The sequence below is a fragment of the Myotis lucifugus genome, unplaced genomic scaffold, assembly GCF_000147115.1.
Source record: "Myotis lucifugus unplaced genomic scaffold, Myoluc2.0 scaffold_470, whole genome shotgun sequence".
Lineage (NCBI taxonomy): Eukaryota > Metazoa > Chordata > Mammalia > Chiroptera > Vespertilionidae > Myotis > Myotis lucifugus.
The window spans coordinates 482,372-506,457 of NW_005871518.1; the positions used below are offsets into that span (position 1 = coordinate 482,372).

General features: G+C 51.8%; 1 protein-coding gene across 1 annotated transcript in view; it reads left to right on the plus strand.

Annotated features, from left to right (window-relative positions):
- GRIK3 (glutamate ionotropic receptor kainate type subunit 3) overlaps window positions 1-24,086 on the plus strand; it is a 62,459-nt gene that overhangs the window by 36,240 nt on the left and 2,133 nt on the right. Inside the window, exons 10-14 of the mRNA XM_023744519.1 lie at window positions 4,964-5,187; window positions 9,036-9,154; window positions 11,642-11,859; window positions 22,498-22,720; window positions 23,187-23,437. Coding sequence (XP_023600287.1) covers window positions 4,964-5,187; window positions 9,036-9,154; window positions 11,642-11,859; window positions 22,498-22,720; window positions 23,187-23,437 — 1,035 coding nt within the window. The remainder of the gene's footprint in view (window positions 1-4,963; window positions 5,188-9,035; window positions 9,155-11,641; window positions 11,860-22,497; window positions 22,721-23,186; window positions 23,438-24,086) is intronic.

Below are 24,086 nucleotides of genomic sequence, written 5' to 3' on the forward strand. Positions count from 1 at the left end.
GCATTGGTGTCGGAAGGGTTCTCAAACCTCTGTTTGTGTGGCCAGGAAAGGCTCTGCCAAGCCACCTCCTTCAGGCTGGGGCAATGCACTTTGAAGCAAGGCATGCTGGGAGCTCACCTGGGGCAGGTCAGAATCCTGAACGCGACAGGGCATTTGAGGGTAGGGAATATGGATGGACTGCAAAGGTGGACTCTTATTGGCAGCCAGATTGATCAGAGCTCTGGAGAAGCTCAGGATCTGCCTGAGGATGACCAGTAAGCAGGTGAGAAATTCAGGAAGGACTTGGCCGCATTGAGGTTCACCACAGAACTGTCAGCTGCTAGGAACTCAGCAAGCAGAGACCAGCCTGGGAAAGGCCTGAAAAGAGCCTGGCAGGGGTGAAGGTTCAGACAACCAAGTTCAAGAAAAGACAAGGTGCAAGGTAGCAATAGAGCTTCAGGGTGAAGGAGGTATTGGAGGGAAACTGAGGTCAGAGGGAGCACCCGGACCACGCTTACACTCCTGAGGCTCATCTGTCCCTTCATTCATTCCACAAAACTTCCGGGAGCAAAGTCTCAGCCTGGGCTCCTGGAGGGCAGAGCTTGGGGCATAGGCTCAGATGCCACTGCTTAGTAACGGGGTGTGATGCGGGCAGAGAGTGACGGGCAGGAAAGTGGAGCAGGAGGGAGGGGAAGCCAATACGAGGACACATTACTGAGCCATTGCCACTGAGTACAACTAATGGCTAGATCCACAAGTCTGCGCCCCAGAAAAGCCTTACAAAATGTGTCTCAGGACCATCTCTTGGAGTGAGGGGAACAGGCTTATTAACTGACTCCTGACTCCCATGCATTTCTGGGCTTGGCATGGAGGCATGGGAGCCAATCGGGACCCTACAGCAGTGTCCCTGGGAAGTCATGGGGGCAAGAAGGGCCCAGGTGGCAGGAGGTGAGATGCTGTCAGCTTGTACCTGTGTGAGGTTAGTCACAGCTGGAAGGTCTGTTCCAAGCACCCATGCCATGCCAGACCTGGACGGTGACTAGAGATGCGGGAGTAACTGAATCAATGGAACATGCTGACCTCCTGCCAGGACTCAGGAGTCAGCCATTCTCCAAGGCCTGGGAAAGACACAGGCTTCATTTCTCACCATCAGGCATCCAGGAGGTCTGTGTGTGAAGCACAGGCAATGACCCCTCGGTCAACACTTAGGAATTTTCTAGCACCTGTACCCATCTCTTTAGATATATATGGGCTGTTCCGAAGTTGTCAGTGGCTACAGTGCTGATTGGTAAGTGTGGTGACTGGCTGGTGGGTCATCAGCAGACACCACCTGTGATTCAGTGTCCCCACCCCCAAAAACTGCCATGTGGCAGACCATGCAGTAAGCTCCTAAACCTCGGGTGTTCCCATTGATCAAGTTATTCATTTATTCAATAAATTTATTAAGTTAGGTCTCATGCCAGGTGCTGTGAATACACAGCAGGATCCCCCTCCTGAGCCTCCGGCTCTGACACTCTAGTGGAGGAAACAGATAATAATCCATGAACATGTGGAGAGATGCAACTATTAAGCCAGAGAAAGTGTTCTGAGAGAGGAACATGGTCAAGTGAGAGAGACACGGGCAGGAGGGGTCAACATATCACCCTTAGGATCAATGAATGTGTTGAAAAGTCAGAGGTTTGAAGGTTATTCAAGGATGTGATTACTATAAATATGAAAGCAAAGACCTTGGACCTTCTTTGAGCCTTAGTTTCCCCTCCATAAAAAATTTGGGGTTGGAGTAGATATTCTCGAAGTTCTCCTGTCCAGCTCTGACATCCTATGTTTTTATGAATCATCCTCAAAGAAAACTTGCATGAGTGGGAGGAACCTGCCAAGATTGGGCCTTTCATTCTGCGTAATGAACTGAAACGGCAAAGGCTTGACATCTGCTCTGCTCTTTCAGGAGAACTTGAACAAAATAATGCCTTTTTCAGGGGAAAAGCACAAATGGTGAAATGTAGTGTTTCTCGCCTTAAACAAAATTGAAGTGGAGAACACCGGCCTTCTTGAAGCCCAAAGGAGAACACACATTAGAATTCCCCATGAAGAAGGTCACGTTGACCAGTTGTCTTGCTGCTGTAGGCAAAGAATACCAAAGATGTCCCCGCTCCTTAACCCCATTATAGCAGAAAGGAGAAAGGCTGGTGGGGACATTCTGATTGGTTCTTGAGGAAGAAAGAGGACCTGTGGCCCTATAATTGGCTTCCTTGTCAATCCTGAAAAATTTCTAGTAGGTGGAACAAGCCCTGGCTGCAAACACCTTGATGCCCTCAGTAACTAATGCTCTCATTCAACTTGCCGCCAAAAGCCAAAGGAAGATTTGCCTCCATTGACCTTGAAGTTCTTCCCAAGAATCCACTCCAAGCCCCAGAGGCCAGTCCCAGAGACCAGTTCCAGATGCATTCTGAACAATGATGATGACTTTGGGTTCATAACAGAACCTCCCCAAAAGCATTGTGTTTTGAAGGGAAAAGTCTCGGGGAGGCCAACTTTGAGAATCAAAAGCCCACTTCAACCCTGTTATGCCAACATTATAGAGGATCCTAGAACTTCAAGATTGAAAGGGACTCTCTAGGGTGCCAGGCCCCGTTCCCACCCTACTCAGAGTCCAACCCTCATCCTCCAAAAGGGTCTCCCTCTACCAGAAGCTCCATGAGAGCAGGAGCTGGGTCTCTTGCTCCCCTCTGCATGCCAGGCTGGTGCACAGTAGGTCTTGAGCAAATACATATCAGTCCCTCTGCACCATCCCAGATAGTTCTCTCTTTTGTTGTGTTCCTGAACTGAGAGGGCTCCAGGGAACTGGGGTGCCTGTTTCTTCTTATCTCTGCCTTAAGAGCTAAGCAAGTTCCAACTCACACACTCAGAAATGTACAAAAGAATGTCCCGTGTAAACAATCCTTTGTAATAGGCTCCTCCTCCCTAGCTTTCCCAGGTTCTGAGGTTCATTGAATCCTTGTGCTCCAAGTGTCAATAGTTGGGTGTGGGGGTGCTGTTAGAAGGAGAAACACTGGGATAAGCAACATCATGGTGTGTTTCCCACCGTCCCCAGTCTAGGACATTTGCAAAGCCATTTAGAAGCTGGGATTCCACCCATATCAGTCCTCCCCTCTTTGAAGTCTGATTTCAACTTGGTTCCTGGTTTCTATTCTAGGATTAGTGAAGTCAGAGATAGTGTTAACAGCTGCCATTTAGTAAACAATTTGATTAGTGTCCACTTCCCTCACTGCCTGTATTCCCCAATGCTTGGTGGATCTTATAAATAATGGATGGATGGATGGAGGGGTGGATAGATAGATGGAGCTGGACCAAGCCAGTGGATAGCTGCCTAGGGGCATTGCCTTGGGATGGAGTCTCAGAGGTAGCCTCCTGTCAGCTTAGCAAAGGGTCTTTAGTGCTGGTCTTTAGGACCCCAGCCTCCCTTTCTGTCCTGCCCCATCAGAGGAAGGAAAGTGATAAGTTGGTTCACATTCTAATGTGTAAATATCCACAGGGACCTAAGGAGTAACCCCTCAGAGGGAAACATTATTAATTAACAAATAGTACAGAGGCTGAGATGGGGATTAAAAATTGAGAAATGGAAAAAGTGTATCAGCTACAGTCCCAACTGTGCTTAGAAACTCACAGGTAAATAAGCAGATAAGACAAAAAGTCACATGGCCACACATCCTGCTGTTCAAACTGAGTAGGCTAGGATCTTACCACAGGACAGAGCAAAATTCGTGGGAGTTTAGAATTGGAGGCTATCAGGGAGGGCTTCTTGGAAGAGGGCACATGTGCAAAGGAATATGGAAAGTGGTAAAAGGCCACAGGAGCGGGCATTCTCAACAAGGCACAGTGTGTGCAAAGCATAGATGTGGTCAATAGGAAGCAATTAAATGGGACCTCGTTTAGAAATAGAGCAGTAGGGTAAGGCTGGACAGAACGGAATAAAGGATTATAGACTTTTAATTAGGAAAAGCTCAGACCCAAAAAATAGAACTTTAATTATTTCCTTCAATAAAATTGTGATGGGCTAAGATTTATCAATATCTGAGCATTTCTAGCCTCCCCTACCCCCCTCCTTTCTTTCTCTGCTCTCATCCCTCCCCTCCCTAATTAAAGGGGGCTCTGGATTTGCCTGTTTATTTTGTTCCCTACCTTCTCCCTCCAAAGAAGGTCTTGTTTTTGCCTACCTGGTTTTGGGGACTTTTAGGATATATAGAATATCTAGAGTGTTGTGAAGCAGTCAAGAAGTGGATAGGAACCTTGGCCAGTGGTGCTCAGTGGTTGGAGCATCAGTCCGCACACCGAAGGGCCGTGGGTTTAATTCCCCATCTAAGGCATGTACCTGCATTGCAAGTTCAATCCCCGGCCCCAGTCAGGGCAAGTGCCAGAGGGAACCAATCAATGTGTCTCTTTCACATCAATGTTTCCCTCTCTCTCCCGCTTCAACCCTCCCTCCCTTCCTCCCTCCCTAAAAATCAGTGGATAAAATATCCTTGGGTGAGAATTAACCAAAAGAAAAAATGTGGATAGGAGAGGAAAACATTTAGATAAGGGTTGTTGTGGATTTCGTGTCCTCTTCATGATGTTTGAAAGTCACAAGTAAAGAACATGAGTGATCTTTAAATGTTTTTAGGTTATGAACTGTATTTATTTGACAAAGCACCGTTTTTAGACTAGAGCACATGGATATAGCTTTAATAGGGCTCCATTCTCTGCACATTTCTGCCGCTGTCCTTTTCCTCAAGGTCATGAGCTCTCAGAGAACAGGGTTAAGTTTATCATTGTCTCCCCAGCACCCTGAGAATGGCCTGGCCCAGCAGAAGGGTTCACAAACATTGACACTAAAGAGTGGTTAAGCAATCCAGGACTCAGGTAACTGACTCCACTCCAAGGAGTGTTCTGTCCACTGTCAGTCAGAGGCGTTGCTCATAGTCTGTCTGTCTCTCTCTCATTGCAGAAGGCGGACCTGGCCGTGGCCCCCCTGACCATCACCCATGTGCGCGAGAAGGCCATTGACTTCTCCAAGCCCTTCATGACGCTCGGTGTCAGCATCCTCTATCGCAAGCCTAACGGCACCAACCCCAGTGTCTTCTCCTTCCTCAACCCCCTGTCCCCTGACATCTGGATGTATGTGCTGCTCGCCTACCTGGGTGTCAGCTGTGTCCTCTTTGTCATCGCCAGGTAAGGGCAATGCCATGGCCAGAGCTCTGGCCTGAGGTTGGAGGTTTAGGGAGCCAGGCACGTCTCCACTCATCCGCTGCTATGCATGCTCCTCTCTCCTCCTCTGAAGCTCAGATCCCTTTATGACCCTCAGGGAATATGCCATGGCCCCCAAGCTTGAATCCCCCGTCCTTACCCTACTCTGTGTATATGACTCTGAGAAGCAGCTCTTGCACCCCAGGCCCTATGAGCAGGCTTAGAGAGGCGAACTCACTGCTCAGAGCTGAATCATCTGGGCCAGGCACCCAGTCCTGCAGACCCAGGTGTATTGGGTGGCCCTGCAGGCAGCTTGACACTTGAAAAATAGGACTGTGTCCATTTAACCCACAACAGCAGGAGAAACAGGACCACACAGATGCACACACATGCACTCATGCAGAAACATGCATGCCCACCTGTCTGTAAGACACACTAGCAACACCTTGCACATTTGGTTGTTCAAATGGAAGATGCTAGGACATCCTTGTGGTCGATGGTAGAAGGAGATAACAAGGGACGCGTTGAGCTCCGTGTTTACCGAGCATCTAGTGCAGTGATGGCAAACCTTTTGAGCTCGGCGTGTCAGCGTTTTGAAAAACCCTAACTTAACTCTGGTGCCGTGTCACATACAGAAATTTTTTGATATTTGCAACCATAGTAAAACAAAGACTTAATATTTTTATATTTATTTTATATATTTAAATGCCATTTAACAAAGAAAAATCAACCAAAAAAATGAGTTCGCATGTCACCTCTGACACGCGTGTCATAGGTTCGCCATCACTAATGTTTGCCAAGCACTGTGCTCTGTCCTTTACAGCCATTAAATTAGTTACTTCTCTGAGGAAGAGGAGACATCTGAGGCTCACAAAGGCTCATACTCGCCAAGGTCATCCTAGCAATAAGTGAACTCAGGTCCCCAAGTGTTTTATCTGTGACCCACATCTCTGGCCATCTGGACATCCGTCCTCTGCCTGGGCCCCAGCTCCCCCTCCCCTTCACAGCTGGGCCCTCTGGCCCCTCCCTCCAGACCCCAGCCCAGCCTCTGCCCTGCTTATTTTTTCTCTAAACCCTAACAAGGCACGAAGAGAGACTTCTCTGGAGAGGCAATTTGAGATCCAAGGACTTGGTGTTTCAGCCTTTTTTTCTCCTGGGACTTCTTTGAAAACCTTTCCCCCACCCCACTCCCTTCGCTCCCTCCTCCCACACCGAGAGAGACCAAAGGGAAAGATGGCGGGATGAGATTGTCCTGCCTCCAAGCCCTTTGCTCAGCCCAGCCCGCAGCCCGCCCTTGTCTCTAATGGTCTAACAAGCCTTTGAAGGCCAGGAGCCACTCTGCAGCTCTCGCCATCATTTTAGCAGCTCCCGGGGCCTCTCAGCCCGCCATGCCCTGGAAAACAGCTCAGGTTTTCCAGCATCACTTCTGCCCTTGTGATGTGCGGCCCCTCCCCCTCCCCCTCCCATTCCTGGCCTTTCATCAGCGGCTGGCAGCCAAGCCTGCTTCCCACCACATCTCTCCTGGCCAGGACAGTAGGATCCCCCTTCCCAAGGTTAGGCTGGGGAGACTTTTGGGGAGAGACGGGATTTCCGGAACTGCTGGAATGATGACACGGGACACATGAGGTGAGAAGGGAGGAGCGAGGGTCTTGGCCACGGAGCCACGGGCAGCACCGTGGTACAATTGTCACACTGTGTAGCACTCACACAGCACAAGTCACATAACCCAACTTGTCGCAATCGTCACAACGGTCCTGTGAGGTGGGTATAATTATCCCCACTTTACAGAAGTAGAAACAGAGGCTCAGAGGGGTGAAGCCATTGCCCAAAGTCACAAAGCTTTTTCTCACAGTTCGGCTTCACATCATGACCTTTCCGAGTTTAAATCAGGGGTGGCCAATGGAGGTGCCGGAGGGAGCAGGAAGGAAGCGTGAGAAAGTGAAGCAGGCCGAGTGGAGGGAATCGGGAGCGATGGGGATGGAAGCTAAACAGAGATACACGCCTGGCGAAGGAGCAGCCACTACTCAGCTCCCACAACTGTACTCGGCGGGGTGCTGTGCCGGCGCTGCCGGGTTCATGATTCTTAGAGAGATTCAGACTTTAATGTGACACCTCTTGGCTTTTATATGTAGCCACTCATTCGATTTTTTACAACACTGTCAGGGTCAAGCACCGCACATCTGTATGGGGCACGTGGCCCTCGGCCCACTTCTCCGCGTGGCCTGCGTCCTTTGGGCCGCTGCATGCTGGCTGCTGGAGAGCTGGACACAGCCGCCCAGAGCTGGGGCCTGTGAAGCGGCCAGTTCCCAGATCCTCTCCGCGGCATGTGGCTCAGCGCAGGGCTGTCTGCCTTGCAAATGGCCTGGCCTGGCTCATGCCTGCCTAGCACCAGGGTGTAAGCATTGAATAAGGCCTTTTCCTGCCACCAGGATATTCTGCTTCTGGCCACACCAGCCATTCCAGCCCTTTGGGGACTTCCCCAGGGTCTCTCTGTCTCTCAGATGCTCTAGCCTCCCCCACCCTTCATTTCCTCCGAGGGAACTTGGGCCACACACAAAGACGGTGCCCCACCTGCCAGGACTTCTCCTCCTTAGAAGGCAGTGGGGGCCTTAAAGTCACCATGTCTCCCTGTCATACATGCATTTGTATCTTCAGAGAAAAAAATCTGAAAATTTTGATAGCGCATTATTCTCTCTGGGGTGGGGGGGGGGGGGATCCTAGAGTACTTTTACCTTCTCACTGTATTCTATGCTGTTTGGATACTTTATGAAGAATGTACTTTACTTTTGTTTTTGCTTTAAGTTTTTAAGTAATATATGAATAATTAAAAACTATAAATAAGTAACAAAAATAGTAATAAATAATGATAAATGAATAAATAATATTACAAATCATTCAAAAGCCCATTCTCATCTTTAAAAATTTATATTCTACGCCTGACCGGAGTGGCTCAGTTGGTTGAGCTCTGTCCTGTACACCAAAAGGTTGCTGGTTTGACACCCAGGCAGGGCATAAGACCAGGTTCCAGGTTTGATCACCAGTCGGGGCACCTATGGAAGGCAGCCTATCAATGTTTCTCTCTCTCTCTCCCCCTTCCTTTTCCATCCCTCCCATCCTCTCTCTAAGCATGTCCTCGGATGAAGATTAAAAAAATAAAAATTCATATAATACATATAGAGCAAAAGGCTTCCCTAAAATTCCTCTGCCACTCTGACTTCCCTCGCCAGAGGAAAACACTGATACTTTTCAGAATTGGATCCCTCCAGATGTTTTATATGCATTGAAATACAAATGTACATAAAGAGGTAGATAGCTGTGTCTTGGGGAATCTATTTACATAAATGCGATCCTATTGTTCTTATTTTTATCACTCTTTTTTAACCAAACATGTGTTGAAGATCTTTCCTGTCGGTACATCTAGAAGTATCGCGTTCCCCCCATCAGCCGCATGATGTTTCAGAGCACGGTGGGGCACAGTTGATTTCATCGCTCCTCTATTGAAGGACATTTCCGTTGTTTCCCGTTTTTTGCTATTATAAGCAGTGCTTTGATAAACACCTCCGTGTGCTTCTCTTTACGCTTGTGTGGTCGTGTTTTTTCTAGGATGGATAATGAGTCGCAGAATTGCTAGGTTGAAGGGCCTGTGCACTTTTAATTTTAAGAGATGCTACTGAATTACTTTTATAACCAGCAAAAGCCACTAACCATAAAGAACAAAACAAAACGGCCCTGAGTTCCCATCCCGGCCTCCCCAGCAGAACAGTGTGACGCGGACACCCCTCCCTCCCGTCGCCCTGCAGCTCAGCCTCACTGCTGCCCTGTCCTCCCTGCAGGTTCAGCCCTTACGAGTGGTACGATGCTCACCCCTGCAACCCTGGCTCCGAGGTGGTGGAAAACAACTTCACTCTGCTGAACAGCTTCTGGTTCGGAATGGGGTCCCTGATGCAGCAAGGTATGCGCCCCCTCCCCCGGGGGAGTCTCCACTCCCCAGGGGACCTCTCCTCCCTGGGTGTGTGGGGGATGGGAGGGCTCCACCTTTATGGAGTCAGCAGAGTCAGCCCACCCTCCAGGACAGCCTCAGACCTGCTGAGCCATCACGGGGTTGGCGACAGCTGGACACCCAGGTGTGTGCCCTTGCCCCAGGGCCCCACCCTTCACCACTGCTGTTTCTGGGCCAGTCAGGCTCTAGGGTTAAAGCAGATAAGCTGCCCCCACCCATGTCATGCAGGGCTCATCCCCAGCTCCTCCTGCTCCAACTGAGGTGGACATAGAGCATCCTTCTTACGGAGGCTGACCCACCGGTGGCCTCACCACCATAGCATCGGGCTGAACCAAGTTGGGCTGAGGAGGGGGAGAGTGGAGGCAGGGAGGCTGGCTGGGAGGCCATTGCAGGAAGGAGACGGTGAGATCTGAACTGGGGTGGTGGCCATGGGGGTAAAAGACAGAATGACTTAGAGGATGTCAGCATGCAGCAGGAACAGGACTCCATGGCCGCCTGACTGTGGGGAGTCTGGGAGGAGGAAGGGCCATGTCTGAGGTTGGACTTTAGCCTGAACGCATGAGAGGTGGGATACATGGAAGGACACCGGTCCTTCCATCCTCTCGAGGGAGGGCAGTGTACCTGGCCCTGGGCTGGTGGCCCACCCTTTGGAAACACGTGCAGCTGTTCCAGTATCTCAGAGAGAGCTCCGGCTTCAAGGATGTGGGAAGAGACACCCTGGGCTAGAGGTGGCACCGGGAACCGGACCCCCGGCCAGGAAACACCCTCAGGGAGAACATATGCCCGTTGCTTCTGCCTGTCAGTCCAGAGCCTCGTATCTCAGGAAATGGGGTAACCCAAACCTCTAGGGTCCCACTAAGGGACATCGGGTGACAAGGAGCATGGCTCAGAGGGAGGAGGATCCCAAGAAAATGTCCTTGTCCCTCACTCATCCGTGTGTATCCTCTTCTGGTCCTCAGTAGACATCCACCAGCAAATGCCGAATGGGTGGATGAATGAGTGAGTGAATGGTATTATCCCACTGGGTCCTGAGTGCCCACCAGCTGCCAAGCCCTGTGCTGGGTGCTTGAATGAAGAAGGATGAGGAAAGATAAATACTGCACCTGCCCCCCTCCCCGATGATGTCCCATCCATGACAGAGCCCGGGGTAGGGACTTGGGCCTGGGTAGGGGTCCAACAGAGCCTGGCAAAGCTCACCAAGCAAACAACTAAGTCATTCTCGCCTTGGGAACAGCTCTAGCTCTTCAGGCTGGGGGAGGGCCAGGCAGGTGGGGCTGGGGGGACTGGCTGGTGAGGAAGCTGAGGAGCCTGGTGGGAAGTGACAGGCAGCTCTCAAGGGAAGTGCCTCAAGCTGTCCCCGCTATTAATGAGTGTCCTGAAGCCTCACCTTGCTTCTGCGTCCATCATCTTTGCGCAGTGACAGTTGGGAAAGACCTGGAAACCCCTCAGTGCAGTAATAGCCTCTCTTCTTCGTCTCCTGCTGCTATTCAAAGCCCTGGCCCCTTGTGTATTCCCGCAAGGTTTTCATTAAGAGGGAGAAAAATCGTTGTGTATTTGAAAACCTCTCCCTTGAGTGATTTCTTTGATAAAAGAAAAAAAAATCATCCATATCAAAGCAGATGCTTTTCAGGTTGCAGGTCCAAATATTCTGCAAAGTTCAGGAGTCACTTGCTATTTAAATCTCTTGAAAGCCGCCCAGTTAATTACTTCAGTTAGAAGGTTTCGTCTAAATTGTGCTCCACACCCAAGGTCGGGGAGGAAGAGTTATCTATTTCTGCAAAGAGCTTCAAAAAATGTTGATTTTCTCTTCCTGCAAAGCCCCGCATAGCAATCTTGTATTTGTATACCAATTGTATTTCCAACACAATTTCTCCTCAAATTATATCATCGCAGCGTCGAGTTATTTGTGTGGGGCTGGGAAGAGGAGGGACGATTCCTCGTGCTTTGCAGAGTCCCGGAGAGGGGAGGTGTCTGGCACAAGATCATAGGAGAGTCAGGAGCAGAATTCATTCCAGAACCCAGGGGTCCTGACTCCTCCCAAGTGTTCAGAACCTGGGGCCATCCAGGGGTCCGTGGACATGCATCAGAGGGTCTGGCAGGCCTGTGAAATGCTGCGCATGTGCCTGTGGTTCTAGAGCAGCAGTTCTTAAATTTCAGCCTGATCAGAATCATCTGGAGGGCTCATCAAGCCCGGGTTATGGGGCGCCACCCCTGAGGTTACTGGTTTAGTAAGTCCTGGGATGGGGCCTGAGATTGTGCAATGCTAATGAGTTCCCAGGTGATGCTGCTGCTGCTGGCCCAGGACCCACAGTGAGAACACTGGTTGAGGGTAAGGGCCTCGGCTTTCATGAGATCGTCAGTGGAGCCCACGACCCAGAGGACCCGAGCAGCCCTGATCTGGACATTGTCAGAGACCACCTGCCTCTTCCCTTCTCCCAGGGTCTGAACTGATGCCCAAAGCCCTGTCCACTCGCATCATTGGTGGCATCTGGTGGTTCTTCACGCTCATCATCATCTCCTCCTACACGGCCAACCTGGCTGCCTTTCTGACTGTGGAGCGCATGGAATCACCCATCGACTCCGCGGATGACCTGGCCAAGCAAACCAAAATCGAGTATGGGGCAGTCAAGGACGGGGCCACCATGACCTTCTTCAAGGTGAGGCCCTCTCCCTCCCACTGCAGCACCTCAAGCTGGCCCTTTACTGGCCTTCCCTAACCACACAGAGCCAGGGCCAGAAATCCCCAGGGCTTAGGCCCTCCCTGTTGGGGGTCATTAACTTTTGGGAGTTATGGTGATGTGGCCACCTGGGTTGGTTCCAACATAGATCCTAGAGGTTTCTAGGCCTGGGACAAGCCGCGTGAGTGTGCATTATTTCCTTAAATCATCAGAGGGCGGGTGGGGAGACAAGGCTGGAGGAGGAAGTGAGGCCAGATGCAAAAATAGGTCCCAGGGCCAGTGGCATCCTTGCCCTTGACTTTGGGTCTCAGTGGCATCCATCCATCTCCACGAGGCTGGCCTAGGCTTGGGGTGAGCGCTTTACCACTTAGAGGGCAGCAGGGGGCACGTCCCCCTCTCTTCCTTGGAAGAGAGTGTTTACAAACATTCCTTAGCGCGTTACACTCTACGAATCCTGTGTCCAGAAAAAGCCGCTGTCACTGCTCAGGTTACTGCTCTTACAGGAATCTGGCCGTGACTTTGCTGCTCCTCCCGCTTTGTAAGGTGTTGGCTCCGTTCCCAATGTTTTGACACCTTCTGCTCGAGTAGCTGAGGGTTGACAGGCTGACCCTGAAAACCAGTAGCTGTAAATGTTATTCTGGAAATTAAAGTGATAACAACAGCTACCACCACCGAGAGCTCACAGTGAGCCAGGCGCTGTGCTAAATGGTTGCCTCGTGTAACCTTCATGACAAATCCTGTGAGTAGGTACTACTCTACACATGTGGAAACGGAGGCTCAGAGTAGTTCAGTGACTTGTCCAAGGACTCACAGCTGAAGAAGCCAGATGCTGACCCAGGTCTGCCTCCCTCCAAGGCCCATGGTTTAGGCCATGGTTCTCTGACTTGGGTGTGCATCCAAATCACCGGGAAGGCTGGGCAAACCCAGGTTGCTGGGCCTCACTCTCAGAGTTTCTGGGTCAGTGGGCCTAGGGTGGGGCCAAGAATGTGCATTCCTAACAAGTTCCCGGGTGCTGCTGCTGGTCCAGGGACCACACTCTGAGAACCACTGTCCCAACTATTTCTCAGAAATGGTCAGGATTCGGAACTCTGGGTTTATAGGTCCATTTGTTCATTCATTTATGTATTAGTCAACGCTCTTGATCAGTCTGAAAGTCTGGGTTGTGTCTCTTTCCTCTGGGCCCTGGCTCCCAGCCCCAGCCCTTGCCTCCTTCCAGGCTAATCCTCTGAGTGAAGGATTGAGCCTCCAATGGGGCCGGAGTGGGAGAGAAGAAGGGGTTGGTGGGAAAGCCTTCTGCCTCCTGGGCTCCAGAGCCCCACCAGGACTCTGTCCCCCCCTACTCCCCCAGACTGTCCTTGAGGATGGAAGCACCTGCTTAGTGAAGAGAAAAGAGGGAAGAGGCAGGAAAGGGGCTCCTGTCTCAGATGTTGCTACTGCCGCTGTGAAGCAGCAGGCGTGGCCTTCCTAAGAGGTCACTACCATGTATTTAGAGTGAAGGAAAGAGAAAAGTGTGGTCATAGGCACGTTAGGAGTTCTCTGGGACCCTATGTCTGTTCATGAGTGTGAGCAATATGTGAGTATGTGTTACATGAATGTGTACATATAGCAATATATGATACATGTATGTGTGCACACTGTGCCCATGCACAGAGTCTGCCTGTGTGGGAGCATGTGTGTGTGTGTGTGTGTGTGTGTGTGTGTGTGTGAGAAAATGAGTATCTGCACATATGTGTGTGTACTGGTGAGCATATGTGTATATGTATCTCTGTAACCTGGGTGTGTGGATATGTGCTTATCAATGTCTACAAGTGGGTGCCAGGGTGTCTATATGTATATATGTGTGAAGAATATATGCATGTCCATCTGTTTAAATGTCCCCATGGGTGTGCCTGAATTAGTGTGAGTGGGGGGATGTGCCTATGTGTGTGTGATTGCTATGTGTTGTGTAATGGCCCATTCATGTGTGTGTAATAGCTTTTGTGTGCGTGTGATGGCTCCTGCATGCATGTGTGTCTACGTGTGTTTGTAATGATCCATGTATGAGTGTGCATGTATGTGTGTGTGCATGTGGTGTGCCTGCTCGTGCCTATCCTCAGGCGGTGGCCCAGCCCTTTGACTGAGCCAGAGCATCTCTCATGCATTACTCATGAGCGCGTCTCCAAGCAGGGCTCCCGATCAAAGGGAAGCAGCATAAATAAGGCCGGTGCAGGCTCATTGCCGCTGATTGGATGTCCTTGCCTCCCTCCATTCTAAGATGCTCAGATTGGCTTCCCAGAGCCTAGTCCCAGCTCCCCACTGAGCCGCTGTCCCCGGCATCAAGCAGCACCTCCTGCAGCCTGCTCTGCCCTCACCCACCTTCTCTGCAAATGGCACAGTGAGGAGGACAGGGGAGGGACTCAGATGCTGCCACCCGGCTGAGATGCTGGGGCTCAAGGGCCTGTCCTCATAAGGGCCTTCGGCCAGAAACAGCAGCTCCATGTCCCCAAGCAGGACCAACTCCACTTCCTTACTCTCCTGATCCCCAATTAATTCCTCTTGAAGTCTGGCCTTCCTGTCTCCTGCTTTAATTCCAGTGAAGCTCTCCGTGGCCCGGCTCCCTTTCGTTGGCAGCAGCAGTGGGACTGCTATGTAGGTGGAGAGGACGTGAGTGTGGCTACATGAGCCCCGCCCCATACCAGGAGCTGAAAGCACACAGCACCCTCCCCAAAGATCCCTGGACAAACTTACTTCTCCCTGCCCCTCTTCCCTCCATGGTCATACCTCCCCCATCCCAGGCCAGGTTATGGCCTCATTGTCACTTCCACGTTAGAGCTGGAAGAAAACCTGAGTTTAACCTAGAGAAGCGGAGGGGCTGGGTGATTGGCCCATGATCACACAGCAGATTGGTGGTGGAACTGGGACGTAGGTCGGATATTCTGTCTGCACACAAAGTGCCCTCTCTCACACCCACTCTCGGGTCTTCTGGAGGGCTTGTCCCTCCCCTGCCCGTGAGTGTACATGGCCAGGTTGACAGTGGGTTTGAACAGCGGTCAGTGCCAGGAGTACGCACAGGATGTCTAGGAGACATTGGCAAAGTCAACAAGAATGGTAACATTTATCGAGCACTTACTAGGTGCCAGGCAATGTTCCAAGCACTTTGCCTCCTTATTCACAGGGACACATTCCAAGACCCCCAGTGGATGTCTGAAAGCACAGATAGTCCGGAACCCTGTATGTACTCTGTGTTTTCCTAGACACGCATGAGATAATTTACAGCTTCTCTTTGGCATATCCAAATTGGTAGCATCACTACGCGCTTTGGAGCCATTATTTAAGGGTTACTTAAACACAAGCACTGTGGCAGCGTGACAGTTGGTCTGATAACTGGGACGGCCACTGAGTGACTAACTGTGGAGCATATGCAGCGTGCGTGTGCTGGACAGAGGGACGAATCGGGTTCTGCACAGGACAGAGCAGGAGCGCTCGAGATTTCATCACCCTACTCAGAACAATATGCAATTTAAAACGCATGCATCGCTTATGTATGGAGGTTTCCATTTAATATTTTAGGACCATGGTTGACCGTGGGTAACCGAAACCGCGGATAAGGGAGGACTATTGTATTCGCTCATATCGTCTCTCATCAGTGGTAGAAGTTCATAACTGTTATTATCACCTCCATCTCACACATGATGAAAGTAGCCTCAGAAAGTAACCTGAGTTAACACTGACTTGCCCAGCATCAAGCTAGTGAAAGGCAGAGCTGGGATTTGAACCCAAGCCTGCTGGCTCTCGTGCCTGTGCTCTTTGTCACTGTGTCCATAGCACCTCCCTAAAGAGCCAGGCAGTCCAGGAGTCAGTTGGGCAAGAGTGAAGCCACAGTCCGTTGAGCCAGATCCCCAGCCTAGAACAGTTGCTCAAATAATAAATGAGACTGTCTATCTGATAACCAAGTGTGTCTGTGTGTGTGTGTGTGTGTGTTCACGCGTGCCCTTGTTGAATTAAAGGATGGAATTAAAAGATGGCAGGAGCCGAGTGGGGCAAATGCAGGAGGCCTGTTGAGGACAGGAGCCAAGCAGGGAGCACCCCTGAGTGTCCCAGAGTCCAGAGCAGATGAACGTCCATGCTGAGGTTAACCTGTGTTCCTGCTTAGGCTGCAAACCACCTTAAAAAGCCCCCGAACTGAGAGTAGAACTCAGTGGGGAGAATCCATTCCTGTCCAAAGACAATGGCAGGAAGTGGGGTGTGGGGCTCTCTCGGGGGAGCTCCCCTCCCCCACCCTGCAGCCCAGGAGACGCATGGCTGGAGGCAGCCCCATCATTCCAAAGGAAACTTCATTTGAAGAGTTGTCAGGAGCAGCGGACATCACAAACGGCGTCTCCTGTGTTGTCCTCCCTCCGTCTTGGAAGATGAAAATTAATTAGGAGATGAAACAGGAGGCCTTTGAAAGCTCCGGTCGGCTGTAACACTATGTAGGCAAAATGTGAAGGAGAACGTTGAGGAAGCGGGCTCTTTGTGGGCGGGCTGGGCAGCTGTGAAGGGAGAAGCTATCAGAAGACAGCTTCTCCCAAGAGTGAGCCCTCTTTGGTGTTGGTGTTGGGGTGGGGGGGGCACAGCACATGTGTGTGGGAGAGCCGCTTCAGAAAGGATGGGAGCTAGGGGCCATGAGTTACAGGCTCTCCGGGTCCCTGGCATTGCCAAGCCCTCCCCCTTGCACAGCCTTGCCCCGTCCCAGCACCCGAGCCTGGAAGGCACTTGGAGAGGCCATTCAGTCCACCACACCCCCCTCTCAGCTGCTCTGCACTCTTCTGTGAGCTGGAGGGCTCAGGGGGCACCCCGACCTCAGCTTCCGTTTCTCCTGCTGTGTCTGCTGGCCTCTCTGATGGTGCCTTCTCCCTGTTTTCCATCCACAGTGGGGTGGGAAGACCAAACTGCACTGACCAGGCAGAGCTTGGTGGGGTGCCCCTGGCACAGTCAAGTCGCCTCAGTCTGAAAGTAAGACAGACCAGGACTGGGGTCGTGGGTGTTGTCTCTTCTGGGTGACCTTGGGCAAGTCACATCTCTGAGCCTGTATTTGCTCACCTGGATGACATGGATACTGACTCCCACCATATGGCCATTAGCAAGAGGATTCACTGAGCTGCCATGGTGCAGTGGTTAGCGCAGCGCCAGCCACACAGGAACACATAAGTCCCAGGCTCTCTCCTCTGGATGCTGCTCCAGTTGGCTGGCCCAACAGATGGGGAAGCAGGCTGGACCCTTTTCTCCTATTGCCCCAAAGTCCCAACAGTACATTGGAAAGAGTCCAGGCAGGGCACACCTGGAGACTTCCCATTCTCCCAGGTCCTTCAGGACTGGGCCTTTGGGGAGGTCATGGTGCCTCTGTCACAGGATGGCCATCTGCCTCTGCACAGAGCTAAGCACTTGAGGAGGTACCCAGAGGCCAGAACAGAGCAGAGCCAGAGTGGGCAGAAGAGCAGCAACAGGTGCAGGGGGCAGGGCCAGTGATGCCGGCAGTGATGGAAAACACTCACTTACTGAGGCCCTCTCTGTGCCTTAGTTTTCTTATCTATGAAATGGGTGTAATAATAGTACCCACCTCCTATAGTTACTGAGATGATTAAATGGGAGAATTCACATAAACAGCTTGGAACTGTACCCGACACAGTGCATATGCCATAAACACTATTTTTATTGTTGATTGTTGAAGCCAGTGATGCACAGGCTTCTTCAGCCCACAGAGGAGATCTTTGCATTTAAAAAATTCACATTTCCAGCTTCTTGAAAATGTGAAAGACGAAGCATCACAGAGCCGGCTCTTCCACGAAGCAACAATTGTCAGGAGCTGAGAGCCGATGGCTCGCTCCAGTTTATCAAAATTCCGCTCGACATTCTTTACTTATTACAATGCCGTGCGTGGCTCCTGTCAGCGTTCGCTGAGTATTGTGTCATTATAACCTATAGCAACTCTGTACTACAGAAATTATTGTCCCCAATTTCTAGGTGAGAAAACTGAGCCTTAAAGAAAAATAATGATTCCAGGCACTTATTGAGCACTTCGTAGGCCAGGCTCTGTGCTAAGCTAACCCCCATTTTACAGATGTGCAAAGTGAGGCTCTGAGATGTGATGTCACTTGCCTGTGGTTACAGATGGAGCTGGCATTTAAAACCAGACTTCATACAGTGGAGCTGACCCCTCCCACCACCTCCACCCCAGTCTGCAGCCCTCACCTCCTGACTCCCCCCTTCAGGGCCCAGCCTGCAGCCCCACAAGGGCAAGCCTGAGGGGTATGTGCAGACAACAGGGGCTGCTGCTGGGCAGCCTGGGGGGTCAGCAGTCTGACCTGGCCAGGCAGGCAGAAGCAGCGGACTTAGAAAGACCTCCTAGCTCCCACAGAAATAAGCCAAGAGACATGATTAACTGCTCGAGTAGGAAGAGCCAATAAAGCCAAAGACTCCACACCCAGGGATAAGAAAGCTAATTACTGCAGGAAAGGTCTCCTTTCCAACACGGAAATTACCCCCGGTCTCACATGGAATCACATCGCCACATGCTCCCCGGGATTCGGCTCCCTTCGGAACTGATATATTTATATATATACGTACATGCATTTTCTTGTACAGAAATGTTAAATTCTCAAGATTAAGTATCTTCAGTTGGGGAAAATCAATTTACTCCTTTGAAAAGGCTGCAGTTGAAAGTCGTGAGCCTGAAACTTACTTTCTTGCCAATTTTACTGATAAAAAAAAGTCTCTTCATCCTGGCACGTCTCCCTGAATGGCTGCTCCAAACAATTCCATTAATTGATTTGAGTGACTGGCCCTGAAGCAAGGCTTATTAAGGCTCCCAGCGGAGCCGGGGCAGGCAGGATGGCTCAGGAGCCATAGGTGTGTGAGACTCCACTCCCTGGTGGTGACCACAGCTCGGTCCAGTGATAGGAACTCGGGCCTCCGGTGGCCGGGCCCTGGGAGATGGAGAGAGGCCTGAAATTCCAGGAGGGACTCTACCTGCATCCCTGCTTGTCTCAGACATGCCAGAGGGAAGCTTTTCAGGGATGTGTCCAGAATCAGATTCACAGAAGGACAGAGCGAAAGGGGGCCAAGGACCGTGAGTGGGGGTGTTTGCGAATGGGGGCCCAAGATTTAGGACCAGTGTAGTGGGTGGTTATTCTAGGGAAGTGGATTCAGACCCTCTGCCTGAAGGTGGCCGAGGGAGTGACTTTGCTGACACTGGAGCTGGCAGAGAAGGGCCTCTTGAAACCAGCATCACCGCCGGCTTCCTGCCTTCTTGTCACTTCTCACCTTAACTGGCCAAGCTCTCTGGAGTCCTTTCCCATCTTCCTCACTCTGTTCCTTTACCACTGGAGGCTTTTATGTGTCTTTCCAAAAAGCCTACCAACCTCAACACTCCCTCAAGCCCCCAAAGGAAATGTTGTCTCCTTTTATGGTTAGTGTTACTGGAAAGAGCATGTGTCTTAATGTCAGACAAGCGTATGTATAGGAGGAATGGGGTGTTGGAGGGAGGAGTTTGCAGAATAAGGAGAAGTTCTTACTATAGTCTGAGACACAAGGAGTAGGGCAGGGCTTCCTGAATGATTCATTGTCAAGTTACTTTTGCCAGGCTTGAGATTTCACCAGTGGCTGACTATGTGCACGGGAGAGTAGGTAACATGGGTGAGGTGGAGAGGTGGATGGATGGATGGATGGACAGATAGCTGGCTAGATGGATGAATGGAAGGATAAATAGGTAAAAGGCTAGATGGGTGGTTGCATAGTTAGTTGAATAAATTAGTGTATAGATAGTGTGTGAGCAAATGCATGAGAACATGAACATGATAAATGAGGGTATGATGGATAGATGGATGGGTGGATGGAGGATGGATGGGTGGGTGGATGGATGGGTGGGTGGATGGATTGCAGGCATGCACTGAAGTGTAAAGGAGCCCTGGTGCCCAGCTCTGGTAGAAGAAGGAGAATTCGGAAAGCAGGAGGGACCTGGATGGAAAAGGAGCTGAGGTGCTGGAGTCACTGAAGGGAGAATAGTACTTAGTTACCATAACCAGGTGGGTAGAGTATCTGAGGAGTATGTGTACCTGGAAGCTGGGATGATAGGACTTAGATGGGATGATTAAAGGAATAGTTAGAATTGATTATCTGAAAAAAACAACCATTGGGAACAGAAATAGCTTGTTTGAGTATTGTGTAAGAGAGTGTATCCGTTATCTATAGCTGTGTAACAAATGACCCAAAAGTTAGTGTCTTAGAACAACATGTATGATCTCACAGTCTGTGGGTCAGGGTTCAGCACAGCCTGATTGGGTCCTCTTGATTGGTTGTCTCATGAGCTACATTCAAGGTGTTGGCTAACACTGCTCCACTTCCAAGCTCCCCCATGCGGCTGTTGGCAGGATTCAGTTCCTCCTTGCTGTTCTCCACTGACCATTAACTGGAGGCTGTCCTTCGCTCCTGGCCATGTGGGCCTCTCCATGGGGCGACTCACAGCATGACAACGGCTTCCATCAGGGCAACAAGCAAGAGTGCAAGCAAGATGATAGTTTAGTCTCACTAACCTAATTTCTGAGCAGCATCCCATAGCTATGGGGGGGGGGGCGTTCAAAGTAAGCCTGTGCATCCAGCCCCCGTGTAGGGGTAGGGGATTACACAAGGACATGAGTCCCTCAATGGAGATCTGGAGATCACTGGAGCCGTTTAGAAACTTCCTGCCACAGAGAATCTGAGCAGGAAAAGCAGCACAGTGGAAAGGACCTGAGGGATAAAAGAAGCTGGGGGGTGGAAGAGTCTGAATATTAGAAATTATCTAGAAAATAAGAAATGTCTGGGGAATCAGAAGAGCTGGAAATTGGGAATGTGTTTAAGGGTAATAATAGTAGCTGGGGGGTCGGGCATTGGGGCTGCAGGAGAAGCTGAGGTGGAGGAATAGCTGGGCGGATGGATTAGCTGGAGAGCACAGAAGGTCTGGAGGCAAGAGTTGCAGAAGCAAGAGAGTAACTATGGAGGTGGAGTAGCTGAGAGCAGGAAGAGCTGAAAATAGAACAGGCTGAGGCCCGGGAGGAGCTGGGAGCAGCCAGCTTGCAGCTCTGGTGGAACATTTAAGCTCCAGGCATCTGAGCCCTTCCAGGCCTTTGGCTTTGGGGGCAGATAAACTTGCAGGTGAGGAGGGGCTACTTGTCTGTGAAGGTGCCCCCAGACCCTGTGCCCAGGAACTATCACTGGTACTTGACAGAATCTGGGCTCAGTGGAATTCCAAGTGGGTTCCCGCCTGCTGCTTCAGAGGCCTCTCCTCCCCTGGCGTGCCTGCATCTCCAGGAGCCACTGTCAGAGGGGACAGTCCTTATGGAGCTAGGGAGCACCCCACCTCTCCCCACCCCCACTGCCCCGACTCCTGGAAGTTTCTTCGCCGTCTCCTGCCCATCCCCAGCCCCGCGCCAGCCTGTTTGAGCACACCCATGCCATCATGCACAGCGGAGCTGGGCCGGGTGCCAGTCAGACGGGCTGACATCACAGACAGGCGCAACCAGACTTGGAAACTGCCGGGTACAGTGGGGCCCGCAGAGCCACCTGCTCCCCTGGGATCAGCGGGGGCAGGGCCGATCCCTGCTCAGAGCAGGCAGCTGGCAGGCCCTACATTCCCAAGAAATCTCATGAAGTTCATGCACCCGGTCTGCCCAGTCTCCTTAGCAGCAGGGGGCATGCGATGTCAGCCCCCTCTCCTGGCCCCAGTGCCCTCTGATTCTCCCCAGCCAGGCAGCGCAAGCACAGCAGCCTGCCCACCAGGCCTGGTCCTAGGGATGCTGGTTCTATCCATGCAGCAGCATCTAGCCCAAGACGCTCTGGGGACAAGGGGATAGGGAGCCTGCAGACACCTGCTCAGTTGGCTCCCACTCCGCTCCCCATTCTGCAGTTCTCACCCTGCTTCTCTCTCACTGTAATGAAGTGGAACAAACAGAAACCCTCACCTTGGACAAGATCTTCCCCTGAGACACAGTACACAAGAGAGGCCGCTGTGGCTGAAGTGGGGGGTGGGGGCAAAACCTACCGAGCTTTGCCCTCATCGGCATCCACCTCCCCTCTCTGCCCTCACCATAGTTTCTGTGAGGCCATGAAGTCAGTGGTTAGGAGCATGGACCCTGGAGGCAGCGGGTCTGGGTTTCAGGCCTGGCTTCTCCACTTAGTATCTGAGTGACCTTAGGAAAGTTACTTAGTCATGCCTCAGTTTCCCCACCTGTAAAATGGGGTTAACAGACCTGCCTCCTATGATTGCTGTGAAGACTCAATGAATAAATGCAGTGAAGCCCTTAGAACAGGGCCTGCACATGTAATCATTCAGTAAATATTAGAGAGAGAACATTAATTTTTTAAAAGTCAGTGTGAAAATCACTTGTGCCATGGTCAAGAGCCAAGGGTTTCCAGACGGGGGGCCTACATCTAGTTCTTGGCTTTATCACTTCCCGGCTGTGTGTTTGGGAAGTGCCCTCCCAGGGCCTCAATGTGCACATCTGAGCAATGGGTGGCACTCCCTCGCTCTGAGGACTGTAGAGTCCCATGTCCTGAGCCCTGCTAGGCAAGGTCCCCAGGGTGCTCAGTAACTGTGTGCATCACCCCTCCCCTGCGGCCCAGAAATCCAAGATCTCCACCTTCGAGAAGATGTGGGCCTTTATGAGCAGCAAGCCCTCGGCGCTGGTGAAGAACAACGAGGAGGGCATCCAGAGGACGCTGACCGCCGACTACGCGCTGCTCATGGAGTCCACCACCATCGAGTACGTCACCCAGAGGAACTGCAACCTCACCCAGATCGGGGGCCTCATCGACTCCAAGGGCTACGGCATCGGCACGCCCATGGGTGAGCGAGGGGCTGCATGTGGGGGCGAGGAGGGGGCGGGACTGGGCGAAGCCCTCACATCCACTCCCACACACAGTCTCCTGCTCCCACTCCCAGCTCCTCCCGCTGAGCCTAGCAAGGTGGCATTTCCTCAGCGCAGAGATGCAGGGGTGGAGCCATGTACCTTGTGAGGTCAGCCCCGGCCTAAGCAGAGCACTGGGGCCAACACAGAGGTGGGGGCAGCTCAGAGGTCATGCCTTCTCTTCCCGGCCTCACCCCTGTTGAGGCAGCCCAGACACAGAGATTCATAAGCAAGACTCCCTGCCCCAGGTAAGGACCCTTCCTCCCACCAGATGCCATATAGAAAGAGAGACTTCCGGCAGTTGGGTGCCCCTTTGATGAGCTGACCAAGAGGGCTAGTGATGGCGGCTGACACCGACCAGACGGACCGAGCGCCGCTGACATGTGTCTCCGCTTCCCACCTCAGGCTCCCCGTACCGGGACAAGATCACCATCGCCATCCTGCAGCTGCAGGAGGAGGACAAGCTGCACATCATGAAGGAGAAGTGGTGGCGGGGCAGCGGGTGTCCTGAGGAGGAGAACAAAGAGGCCAGCGCCCTGGGGATCCAGAAGATCGGGGGCATCTTCATCGTCCTGGCCGCCGGGCTGGTTCTGTCAGTGCTGGTGGCCGTGGGCGAGTTTGTGTACAAGCTCCGCAAAACAGCAGAGCGAGAGCAGGTGAGCCCCAAGCCCTGGCCCCTGCACCGGAAAGGGAGGGAGAGAGGGAGGGGCTGATGCTGGGGGTCACACCTCCTGCGTGCCAGGCCCAAGGTAGTGTCTGACCCCATCCTCGTCAGAGCCCACCTGCATCCCTTCCAGCGGGAAGCCTGCCACGCCCACCTCTGCTCCAACTCTGAGCAAACCTCCCATCACAGTTGTTCATGCCAGGCCAAGCCCTATCATCTCCAGCCAGACCATGCCACAGCCTCCGGCCTGGCCTTCCTGCCTCCACACTTCCTCCCTGCCACCCACTCTCCAGCCACAGCCAGCACCCTGTTTAAAACTTGATTCAAACCAGGCCATTCCCCTGCATAAAACCCTGCAGGGTAATTATGGGAGCTGGGTGATGGTTACATGGGGGCTCATTATCCTGTTCTCTCTCCTTCTGCATGTATTTGGAAATTTCCATAATCAAAAGTTTAAAAAAGAAAAGGGTTAAGAGAGAGGTTCGGCCCAAGCATTCAGATGGAAGAACCTAGACTCCACCTGTCTGATTAATTCAAGCGTGGCTCTGGGTCCCGGGAGCAAATTAGAATCACAGGAAGAGAGTTTTTTAAGTGCTAATGCCCTGGCCTCACTCTCGGAGACTCCGTTTTAATTGGCGTGT